This window comes from Pseudophryne corroboree, chromosome 8, assembly GCF_028390025.1.
Source record: "Pseudophryne corroboree isolate aPseCor3 chromosome 8, aPseCor3.hap2, whole genome shotgun sequence".
In the NCBI taxonomy this organism is placed as follows: Eukaryota; Metazoa; Chordata; class Amphibia; order Anura; family Myobatrachidae; genus Pseudophryne; species Pseudophryne corroboree.
Window position 1 is genome coordinate 34,969,234 of NC_086451.1, and position 12,647 is coordinate 34,981,880.

General features: G+C 46.7%; 1 protein-coding gene across 1 annotated transcript in view; it reads left to right on the forward strand.

Moving 5' to 3' along the window:
• MAMDC4 (MAM domain containing 4) overlaps positions 1–12,647 on the forward strand; it is a 73,756-nt gene that overhangs the window by 25,448 nt on the left and 35,661 nt on the right. Inside the window, exons 11-16 of the mRNA XM_063938481.1 lie at positions 9–93; positions 941–1,033; positions 2,376–2,465; positions 4,579–4,710; positions 5,376–5,506; positions 8,258–8,366. Of these exons, the coding sequence (XP_063794551.1) occupies positions 9–93; positions 941–1,033; positions 2,376–2,465; positions 4,579–4,710; positions 5,376–5,506; positions 8,258–8,366 (640 nt within the window). The remainder of the gene's footprint in view (positions 1–8; positions 94–940; positions 1,034–2,375; positions 2,466–4,578; positions 4,711–5,375; positions 5,507–8,257; positions 8,367–12,647) is intronic.

Consider the following 12,647-nt stretch of genomic DNA (forward strand, 5'->3'; position numbering starts at 1 on the left):
CTTCTCAGATCATCATTGAGGGAAACATTGGAGAAGAGCAGACAACTGTTGCTCTTGACGATATTACTCTGTCTCCTGGATGTATATTGCAGGGTGAGTGCTCTGCAGGAATTAGGAGGGAGAGGATCATATAGACGGGTATAAAACAGACATGTATGTAGACGGACAGGCAAATAGATGATTGCCCCTTACAGGATCAGGATTGGAGCCTCATGTCCTAAACACCTCTGGCTTCTGGTCCACGTTGGGCTGTTTGGGACCTATTTATTAAGTTGATATGCCTCGAAAACACCCATTTCTTGGGTGGGTACCCATAAATATTAATTATCACTAGGATGTATGATGGAGGGACCGCAGAAGATAGCTTGAATATCTGCCACAGTCCCTCCATTTCCGTCAGCCTCAGCAGCACCTATAGGTCTCTATGGGGGCTGCTGTTCTGTTGGATTTACCAAGATCTGGAATGTGAAGATGGTATTAGCCTATAGTAGCCTATGGGTTACCTCTCTGTGGTACCGGCTTGCGAATGCAGCGCCATCTGTTGGTGCATGTGCAGTAGTGACTCAGAGGGGGCAAAATGATTGCAGTGCAATCATATTACTTCTCACTGATCACTGGGATGGGGTCCTATCAGAGCCCCTATACCGGTGACTCAGAAATGTTAAATCTGGGTGAAAAAAGATTCCCTATTGTGGTGGAATTGCAGTTTTAGGGGTATGGCGAGGTTGGAGGCCACAAAATAACTCTGTACCTCAGTGATGGCCATAGGCAGCATTTTTAGGTATTTTTGGTAGCACCCACAAAGTAGCTGCCTCCAGTATATGTTGGTATCAGGTCCACTTTAACATTGCTTAATGAGGTCTCATATGTAGTTGTCATGGGGCAGAGCCCCCCCCCCCCTAGTGGCTCCGGTCTTCAGTGACGTGAAATCTTTCTGCAGAGGGAAATAATGAGAGCATCAGTTCGAATATATCAGCATCCACTCCTGAGGGGACGATCAGCGGTGTGAGAGAAGTGTGCACCAATGTACCAGGTGAGAGAAGGTCATTGGCTCATTACACCATCCTTGTTGGTATATAATGCATTGCAGGCTCTGGCCATAGCTGCTCCTATAATGGGCCCCTGAGACCAAGGGGGGCCCACACCTCACACCCTGCACCCATATTCAATTATACTTACCTCTCCGGAGTCCCACGCCGGCGCTGCTGATGCCGGGGAAATTATTCAGAAAATGGCATGGTGGCCATTTTCCCGGTGATTTGCTCATGCGCAGTTCAGATTTGTTTCCGGTAACATGGCAGGCAGGAGCAATGTTTGTGGAGACTTGCGCTTTCGCAGAGTGTACGGCGCGGCAGAGACGAGGGAGCCCACAAAGAGGAGTCTGCACACGAGGCCCCTCCTCTCTTAAGCGCTCCTGGCTCTGGCATCGCTGATAGAGAACAAAACTGAACCAGCTTTTTCCACTTACAACCCCCTTCCAGGGGTAATAGGGTGGAATTCCTACTAGGGACCCCCAAAGTTACACCGCCAGAAGAGGCACATTTTCTTGGCTCTGCAGTTGTTACAAATGGTTAGCAAGGAGAGGTGTGATGTGAAGATGGCGCCTGGTTGGACAGGTGCTGAGGCTATCCAATCAGGCACTGATGCTATGCAAAGTGGATCTGAGGCTATCCAATCAGATACTGATGCTATCCAAAGTGGTGTTGAGGCTATCCAATCAGGTACTGATGCTATCCAAATTGGTCCTGACTAGCTGAGACTGTCCAGTCAGGTAACGAAGCTATCCTATCCGGTGCCGAGACTAACCAATTAGGTGGCAAGTCTATCCAGGCAGGTGCTGATGCTATCCAATCAGGTGTTCCACAGCTGTTTATGTTGGTCTTCGTCTTTCCAGACATCTAAAGCCAGCAGGGCTGAGAAAATGTGTCAATTCATATTTGTGCGGTAAGAGTGTGTGTCTCAGACCAGGGACGCCCATCGCTTGCTACTTGGAAGGAAAGGGTTAATTCTAAGTGGACAAAGGTGGTTATTCAGAGTTGTTTGTAAACCAAAAAAAAGCACACTAATGGGAAAAACCATGTTGCACTGGGGCAGATGTAACATGTGCAGAGAGAGTTAGATTTGGGTGGGTTATATTGTTTCTGTGCAGGGTAAATACTGACTGCTTTATTTTTACCCTGCAATTTAGATTTCAGTTTGAACACACCCCACCCCAATCTAACTCTCTCTGCACATGTTACATCTGCCTCCCCTGCAGTGCAACATGGTTTTGCCCAGTTGCTAACAAACCTGAATAAGGCCCAAAGTTTTCTTAAGCAGTATTCTCCCTTTATTTTATTGTTAGCATGTTACTGTTTTCTTTTCCTTTTCTACAGAAAAATTTGATTTTGAGAAGGATGGCCAAGGATGGACTGATGTCAGCATTGGGGGGATAAGATGGGGGCCTGACCAGGAAGGCATGAAGGGTAAGGACCCAATACGAATGTTTATGTGTCACATCCTACCCTACCCACTACCGATGTTTCCAGCTGTCAGTCTGAAAGATGAATGGGGTCCTTAAACAGGCCATCAAAGACTTCTCCGTGGCCTCACTCTTCTTCAGACTTCCTTAGGCCTCGCTCTTCTTCAGAACTGCTGGGGCCTCGCTCTTCTTCAGAACCCCTGAGGCCTCTCTCTTCTTCAGAACCCCTGAGGCCTTGCCCCTTCTTCAGAACCCCTGAGGCCTTGCCCTTCATCAGATCCCCTGCGGCTTCACTCTTCTTTAGAACCCCTGAGACTTTGTTCTTCTTCAGAACTCCTGAGACCTTGCTCTTCTTCAGAACCCCTGTGGCCTCGCTCTTCTTCAGAACTCCTGAGGCCTTGCTCTTCTTCAGAACCCCTGGGGCTTGGAATGGTATTTTAAACAAGGCTTTAAGCAATATTTGATCCAGTAGAAAGGGCAACTCTTATTCAGAAGGAAATCAATTGTCTCTTTAACTCAGGAACTGTGGATCTAATTTCTTATGGAGCCAATGTAGGTCCAGCCCGCCTGCATTCCCCTATATCACATTTGCCCTGTCTCCTGCTGTGGCCTGCTGTATAATTCACAATTGCCCTGTCTCCTCCTGTGGGCCGCTGTATAATTCACATTTGCCCTGTCTCCTGCTGTGGGCCGCTATATAATTCACATTTGCCCTGTCTCCTGCTGTGGCCTGCTGTATAATTCACATTTGCCCTGTCTCCTGCTGTGGCCTGCTGTATAATTCACATTTGCCCTGTCTCCTCCTGTTGGCCGCTGTATAATTCACATTTGCCCTGTCTCCTCCTGTGGGCCGCTGTATAATTCACATTTGCCCTGTCTCCTGCTGTGGGCCGCTATATAATTCACATTTGCCCTGTCTCCTGCTGTGGGCCGCTGTATAATTCACATTTGCCCTGTCTCCTCCTGTGGGCCGCTGTATAATTCACATTTGCCCTGTCTCCTCCTGTGGGCCGCTGTATAATTCACATTTGCCCTGTCTCCTGCTGTGGCCTGCTGTATAATTCACATTTGCCCTGTCTCCTGCTGTGGGCCGCTGTATAATTCACATTTGCCCTGTCTCCTGCTGTGGGACGCTATATAATTCACATTTGCCCTGTCTCCTGCTGTGGGCCGCTATATAATTCACATTTGCCCTGTCTCCTGCTGTGGGCCGCTGTATAATTCACATTTGCCCTGTCTCCTCCTGTGGGCCGCTGTATAATTCACATTTGCCCTGTCTCCTCCTGTGGGCCGCTGTATAATTCACATTTGCCCTGTCTCCTCCTGTGGGCCGCTGTATAATTCACATTTGCCCTGTCTTCTCCTGTGGGCCGCTGTATAATTCACATTTGCCCTTTCTCCTCCTGTGGGCCGCTATATAATTCACATTTGCCCTGTCTCCTGCTGTGGCCTGCTGTATAATTCACAATTGCCCTGTCTCCTGCTGTGGGCCGCTATATAATTCACATTTGCCCTGTCTCCTCCTGTGGGCCGCTGTATAATTCACATTTGCCCTGTCTCCTGCTGTGGGCCGCTATATAATTCACATTTGCCCTGTCTCCTGCTGTGGGCCACTATATAATTCACATTTGCCCTGTCTCCTGCTGTGGCCTGCTGTATAATTCACATTTGCCCTGTCTCCTCCTGTGGGCCGCTGTATAATTCACAATTGCCTTGTCTCCTGCTGTGGCCTGCTGTATAATTCACATTTGCCCTGTCTCCTGCTGTGGCCTGCTGTATAATTCACAATTGCCCTGTCTCCTGCTGTGGGCCGCTATATAATTCACATTTGCCCTGTCTCCTGCTGTGGGCCGCTGTATAATTCACATTTGCCCTGTCTCCTGCTGTGGGCCGCTATATAATTCACATTTGCCCTGTCTCCTGCTGTGGGCCGCTATATAATTCACATTTGCCCTGTCTCCTGCTGTGGGCCGCTATATAATTCACATTTGCCCTGTCTCCTGCTGTGGGCAGCTATATAATTCATAGACAGCCATTAGCTTTTGCACTCCGCGGTGACCTATATTTCATGCTAACGATATGTTTATTATGCTATTCGCCTTCTGTCATCTCTTCAGGCTTCTACCTGGTCGTGCTGAAAGCAGAAGGGAATTTGAAGACTTTTGCAGAGATTCAGAGCCCCTTGCTGTGCCCTACAGGACCTGCGTGTGCTCTGAACCTGACCTATTACCTTCACAGTGGCCCTGCAGGTAGGTTAGAGTGGCTTCCGTGCAGTAGTCGGGAAATTGCTGCATTATTTCATTTTAGGTTTTCGTCTGTGTGGCCCCACTTATCCACATAGGGCCTGATTCTGAGTCACTCACAAAGTGACTGCAATTTGGGATATAAGTCCTATTTGACTACCCCGCGTATCCTTAGTCAGGCATCAAAGCGACAGCTCCGCCCCCAGCCGTCTGGGGGGCAAGAACAGCCGTTGTTCCTAGCATAGAAACACAGAATTTGACGGCAGAAAAGAACCACTTGGCCCATCTAGTCTGCCCCTTAGATGGTGGCAACAGCTCTTCCAGCTCCGCTATGCTTGGCTAAACTCAGTGTAAGTGGCAAGCCGTGCTACATGCGTATGTGACGCTTCTGCATGCAAACCCCATGTTGCCACCCCATGAAAAGCGACTGGTATGCGTCCAAGTCAGATCAACTCATAGCTGCTCAAAGATACGTATTTCCGCTGCTGTGAATGCGCAGTTTGCTAAAAGTCGCCAGATGCGACCAAATTCGGGCTTGCATGTATCTTTAGAATAAGGCCCACGGTGTAGATCTCCAACCTGGGCTGGGTTTTTATGAGGAGCTTAGAGATTGCCATCATCAGAGAGGAACTGTATCTGACTGTGTATGTCTCGCCGTCTGTCCGTTGCAGGCTTCCTCAGTCTGCGCGTGTGGGACCCAGAACTGGAGGCGCATGCACACATCTGGAACAGCCAGGGAGAGAGGAGCACGAGCTGGCAGTCCGTCATCATCCCTCTGGGACAGAGACTGCAACCGTTCCAGGTACAGGTGTCAGAGGGAGACGCTTTGTGTCAAGTTTATAACTGTTTTAAAGACAATTCTGATGTCCCCTCAGTGTCATTTTCGTATTATCTGTTTTATTGAGAAAAGAAAAACGAGATACAGCAGTTGCACAAACAATAGAATGTAGCGGTACACCCAGATATATAAAATAAGACTAAAAAGAAATGACCTTCAACAAATAGGGTGAGAACCAAATTATGGAAGATAGCATGAGGAACAGTAAGTACTATCGTGTATAAAAAAAAAAAAAAAAGAGAGCAGAAGGGACAAAAGAATAAAAGGAAAGAGGGGCGTAGAGATCAGGCAAATGTGGGAACAACTGGGTGCGAGACATATGAGAGTGTTAAAATTAAGTCATATGGTTGGTGCAGAATTAGACATATAAACTTTATAAGCATCCGAGGATTTAAACTCCAGCCAGGGGAACCACTAGCCAGTGAACTCAAAGGACCTGTCTGCGGAGGGGAGTAATATGTCCTCCATATTCCCAAAAATAATGGAGTTTAGAGAACCAATCTCTACGCCAAGGAAGGGATAGGAGATCTCCATAGGGCAGTTATTACTGAACTGGGGGAACATTGCTGAGGTGACGGAGTAGGGACATTTTGCATTTAGTCGCCGGTATCCAAGAGTGGTCTAACAGCCAAAAGGCAGAGTCGGTGGGCCACGGAGTCTTAAATATCTTCTGGGACAATTCAATAATATCTTTCCAGAAGTTGGCTATGCGGGGCCATTCCCACCAGATGTGGAGTAAAGAACCTGTAGCAGTTAGGCAATGCCAACATTTATCGATAGGAATTACGTCAAAGGGACAAATTCTGAAGAGATAGAAGGAAGACGTCTTAGAGTCTACCAGGAGGAGAGAGTAGGTGTGACCATTGGATGGAAACGAGAAATCTCAGGAAGTACTGGAAGCCATGGAAATATCTCAGAATGTTGTTGCATACAGGTGCCCTCAATCACAACCCATTGCTTTATATCCCCATTCCTTGTCCACTCAAGAATCATATTCAAGAGGATAGCGTGGTAGTACATTTTGATATCTGGAAGTTGGAAACCTCCTGAGCGGGAAGAACTGAATAATATATATCCTTTAATCCCAGGTTTTTAACGTGACCAGATAAATTGCCGAACCAAGAGTCTGGGATAGTAATCGGCAGGGCTTGGAGGAGATAAAGCAATTTGAGGAGCGTACTCATTTTGACCAACACGGACTCTAGCCGCGGGTGATGTGTATAGGGCCATTATCTTATTCAGGGCTAGGGGAACCCAATCCAATGTGCTCTAGTACAGATTTCATAAAAGTCCAGTTTCAGCATCGGTTGAGAGAAGTATGGTGGAGACCTGATGCTGAGAAGCCAGGTGGATCAAGTTCAGAACTTTGGTGCTTTTGTCTCTAGCTTCCCGCCCAGGAGCGAATCCCACTTGATCTCAGTCTGTTTGCCATCAATTTGGCGTAGAGCTTCAGGTCAACATTGAGGAGACGTATGAGCCTGTAACTCAAGTACACGGAGGGGTCCTTACCTTGTATAGGGATCACTGTTATATGGGCTTCTAAGGATTGTCGGGAAAATTGTGTGTCAGCGGTAACAGAGTTAAAAGCCTGGAGAAGCTTAGGGGCAAGTTTGTCCTTGGACGTCTTATAATATGCAGTTGTGAAGCCATCAGGGCCAGGACTCTTTCCTGAAGGGGTTGAGGAAATTGCCCGCCCAACTTCTTGAAGTGTAAAAGTGAGTTCCAAGGTACCTCTATCTGAAGGAGAGGGGGAAGGAAGGCCCCTCGCTGTCATGATGAATGTAAGGCAAAACAGGCTATAACAAGGGCACCTTAGGAGACAGCTACTAATTGTTTCATGCATGTACGTGACACCCGGGACTCAGACCTAAACATTCTCCCTGAGATGAAGGAGGGGAGTCTAGGGATGACGTTGTGTATACACTCACCACTTCAGAGGCACAATGGGGGTCATTCCGAGTTGATCGCTCGCTAGCATTTTTAGCAGCCTTGCAAACGCATAGTCCCCACCCACGGGGGAGCGTATTTTCGCTTTGCAGGAGTGCGAACGCCTGTGCAGCAGAGCGGCTGCAAACACATTTTGTGCAAAACAAGACCAGCCCTGTAGTTACTTATCCTGTGCGATGATTGCTGCAACGAGTGACACGGTAATGACATCAGATACCCGCCCAGCAAACGCCGGGCCACGCCTGCGTTTTTCCAAACACTCCCAGAAAACGGTCAGTTGACGCCCAGAAACTCCCACTTCCTGTCAATCTCCTTGCGTTCGGCTGTGCAATTGGAATCATCGCTAGAACCTGTGCAAAACTACAAAGGTTCATACGCATGCGCAGATTTGCCGTTTTTTTCACTGATCGCTACGCAGCGAACAACGGCAGCTAGCGATCAACTCGGAATGACCCCCAATGTGCGGATTACAGAAATATACAGAACAGGTTGTTATAGTTTCCTACAATGGCTTTGCCAGGTTTGCAACCTATTACAAAGTATATGGTGGATTTTATGGTTTGCGGAGTCTTCGAGACACAATTTAATTCCTAAATGATGAGAGGCAGCGTGATACTGTGCAGGGCTCCTGATTGCTGTTCTCAGGGTAACTGCACATCCTCTTTTATTTTCTATTTATACTGAATTATGCTCTGATGTCTTAAGTCACTGCCACTAGCGGGCACTTTGTCCTCTGCTGGTCTGAGAGTATTCCTCTCTTGGTTTTAGTTAGTGCTGGATGGGGCTGTGGATCCCCAACCTAGAGAAGGAAAATGGAGTGCTGTAGTGGATGAAATACAGTTTCTACGCTGCGGAAATGAACTGGTCACTGAATCAGGTAAGAGAAATGGAAAAATGGAAACCATACAGCAAGGGAACGGGAGCAAATTGCACCTTGGCAAAACCATGTTGCACAGTAAGTGGGGCAGAAATAAAATGTGCTGAGAGATTTATAATTGTAAAGGGCGTGTCCTAGCCTAATTATACATTTCAGTGTAGAACAAAGCTGCCAGGTATTTGTTCCCTACATGGAAAGCAAGCAGTATATTCCCTGCATGCAAATCAGTATATGCATTTGCACCCCTTGCCTTGCAAAATGGTTTGGTCCAGGAGCAAATTGTTCCCATACACTTGCTGCAAGGGCTGACGTCACAGCTGGGCAGGCAAATTCAAATGACTATGCAGCTGGATGAGAGGTCCGACACACCGAGCGGCCGATCGGTAAGTGTGTATACTTACCTGAATCGGCCGCTCTGACAGCGCAATGGTGGGTCCACCATCATATCTGCTGGTGTGTACCCAGCCTAAGCTAAGAATTCCATCAAAACGTAACATTTCATGGAACAAGATGGCCGTTGATAGTGGCGGTGCAGGCGGCAAGCCAATGTGATGAGTTGGTGTGGAATGAAGGGGGTTCCTTGATAAGTGCCAAGACGAGATGAGCCGCTGTGCAGAGATTTACAGAGCAATGTAAAAACGAGATATTAACTTGATTATCGAGGGATGGAATTTTCATGCAAGTTAATTTTCATACCGCAATATGGCGGCAGATTCCTGCGGTCACGTTACTCAGACTTACTTCGATTAATCAAGAACCATGTTACTTATCTCAAGTGCCTCAAAGTGCTCTTCTGTCCGTTTGAGTAAAAAACAGGACACAGGTACGTTAACGTTAAAATTAGAGATGAGCGGGTTCGGTTCCTCGGAATCCGAACCCGCCCGAACTTCATGTTTTTTTTTACGGGTCCGAGCGACTCGGATCTTCCCGCCTTGCTCGGTTAACCCGAGCGCGCCCGAACGTCATCATGACGCTGTCGGATTCTCGCGAGGCTCGGATTCTATCGCGAGACTCGGATTCTATATAAGGAGCCGCGCGTCGCCGCCATTTTCACTCGTGCATTGAGATTGATAGGGAGAGGACGTGTCTGGCGTCCTCTCCATTAGAATAGAGATAGATTAGATAGAGAGAGAGAGATTGTGCAGAGTCGCAGACAGAGTTAGTTTACCACAGTCAGTGACCAGTGCAGTTGCTAGTTAACTTTTATTTAATATAATATATCCGTTCACTTCTCTCTGCTATATCCGTTCTCTGCCTGAAAAAAAAAACGATACACAGCACAGTCAGTCACACAGTGTGACTCAGTCTGTGTGCACTCAGCTCAGCCCAGTGTGCTGCACAGTCATCAATGTATAAATTAAAAGCTTATAATTAATTGTGGGGGAGACTGGGGAGCACTGCAGGTTGTTAGCAGGAGCCAGGAGTACAATTATATTAATTAACAGTGCACACTTTTGCTGCAGGAGTGGTGACCAGTGCCTGACCACCAGTATAGTATTGTTGTATACTACTAATATCTCTTTAAATATCAACCAGTCTATATTAGCAGCAGACACAGTACAGTGCGGTAGTTCACGGCTGTGGCTACCTCTGTGTCGGCACACGGCAGGCAGTCCGTCCGACCAGAATTGTATTATTTATTATTATATACCTACCACCTAACCGTGGTTTTTTTTTCATTCTTTATACCGTCATAGTGTCATCCTAATTGTTACGAGTATACTACTATCTCTTTATCAACCAGTGTACAGTGCGGTAGTTCACGGCTGTGGCTACCTCTGTGTCGGCACACGGCAGGCAGTCCGTCCGACCAGAATTGTATTATTTATTATTATATACCTACCACCTAACCGTGGTTTTTTTTTCATTCTTTATACCGTCATAGTGTCATCCTAATTGTTACGAGTATACTACTATCTCTTTATCAACCAGTGTACAGTGCGGTAGTTCACGGCTGTGGCTACCTCTGTGTCGGCACACGGCAGGCAGTCCGTCCGACCAGAATTGTATTATTTATTATTATATACCTACCACCTAACCGTGGTTTTTTTTTTCATTCTTTATACCGTCAGTGTCATCCTAATTGTTACGAGTATACTACTATCTCTTTATCAACCAGTGTACAGTGCGGTAGTTCACGGCTGTGGCTACCTCTGTGTCGGCACACGGCAGGCAGTCCGTCCGACCAGAATTGTATTATTTATTATTATATACCTACCACCTAACCGTGGTTTTTTTTTTCATTCTTTATACCGTCATAGTGTCATCCTAATTGTTACGAGTATACTACTATCTCTTTATCAACCAGTGTACAGTGCGGTAGTTCACGGCTGTGGCTACCTCTGTGTCGGCACACGGCAGGCAGTCCGTCCGACCAGAATTGTATTATTTATTATTATATACCTACCACCTAACCGTGGTTTTTTTTTCATTCTTTATACCGTCATAGTGTCATCCTAATTGTTACGAGTATACTACTATCTCTTTATCAACCAGTGTACAGTGCGGTAGTTCACGGCTGTGGCTACCTCTGTGTCGGCACACGGCAGGCAGTCCGTCCGACCAGAATTGTATTATTTATTATTATATACCTACCACCTAACCGTGGTTTTTTTTTCATTCTTTATACCGTCATAGTGTCATCCTAATTGTTACGAGTATACTACTATCTCTTTATCAACCAGTGTACAGTGCGGTAGTTCACGGCTGTGGCTACCTCTGTGTCGGCACACGGCAGGCAGTCCGTCCGACCAGAATTGTATTATTTATTATTATATACCTACCACCTAACCGTGGTTTTTTTTTCATTCTTTATACCGTCATAGTGTCATCCTAATTGTTACGAGTATACTACTATCTCTTTATCAACCAGTGTACAGTGCGGTAGTTCACGGCTGTGGCTACCTCTGTGTCGGCACACGGCAGGCAGTCCGTCCGACCAGAATTGTATTATTTATTATTATATACCTACCACCTAACCGTGGTTTTTTTTTTCATTCTTTATACCGTCATAGTGTCATCCTAATTGTTACGAGTATACTACTATCTCTTTATCAACCAGTGTACAGTGCGGTAGTTCACGGCTGTGGCTACCTCTGTGTCGGCACACGGCAGGCAGTCCGTCCGACCAGAATTGTATTATTTATTATTATATACCTACCACCTAACCGTGGTTTTTTTTTCATTCTTTATACCGTCATAGTGTCATCCTAATTGTTACGAGTATACTACTATCTCTTTATCAACCAGTGTACAGTGCGGTAGTTCACGGCTGTGGCTACCTCTGTGTCGGCAGTCGGCAGGCAGTCCGTCCATCCATAATTGTATTATTATTATAATATATACCACCTAACCGTGGTTTTTTTATACCACCTAACCGTGGCAGTCCGTCCATAATTGTATACTAGTATCCAATCCATCCATCTCCATTGTTTACCTGAGGTGCCTTTTAGTTCTGCCTATAAAATATGGAGAACAAAAAAGTTGAGGTTCCAAAATTAGGGAAAGATCAAGATCCACTTCCACCTCGTGCTGAAGCTGCTGCCACTAGTCATGGCCGAGACGATGAAATGCCAGCAACGTCGTCTGCCAAGGCCGATGCCCAATGTCATAGTACAGAGCATGTCAAATCCAAAACACCAAATATCAGAAAAAAAAGGACTCCAAAACCTAAAATAAAATTGTCGGAGGAGAAGCGTAAACTTGCCAATATGCCATTTACCACACGGAGTGGCAAGGAACGGCTGAGGCCCTGGCCTATGTTCATGGCTAGTGGTTCAGCTTCACATGAGGATGGAAGCACTCAGCCTCTCGCTAGAAAACTGAAAAGACTCAAGCTGGCAAAAGCACCGCAAAGAACTGTGCGTTCTTTGAAATCCCAAATCCACAAGGAGAGTCCAATTGTGTCGTTTGCGATGCCTGACCTTCCCAACACTGGACGTGAAGAGCATGCGCCTTCCACTATTTGCATGCCCCCTGCAAGTGCTGGAAGGAGCACCCGCAGTCCAGTTCCTGATAGTCAGATTGAAGATGTCAGTGTTGAAGTACACCAGGATGAGGAGGATATGGGTGTTGCTGGCGCTGGGGAGGAAATTGACCAGGAGGATTCTGATGGTGAGGTGGTTTGTTTAAGTCAGGCACCCGGGGAGACACCTGTTGTCCGTGGGAGGAATATGGCCGTTGACATGCCAGGTGAAAATACCAAAAAAATCAGCTCTTCGGTGTGGAGGTATTTCACCACAAATGCGGACAACAGGTGTCAAGCCGTGTGTTCCCTTTGTC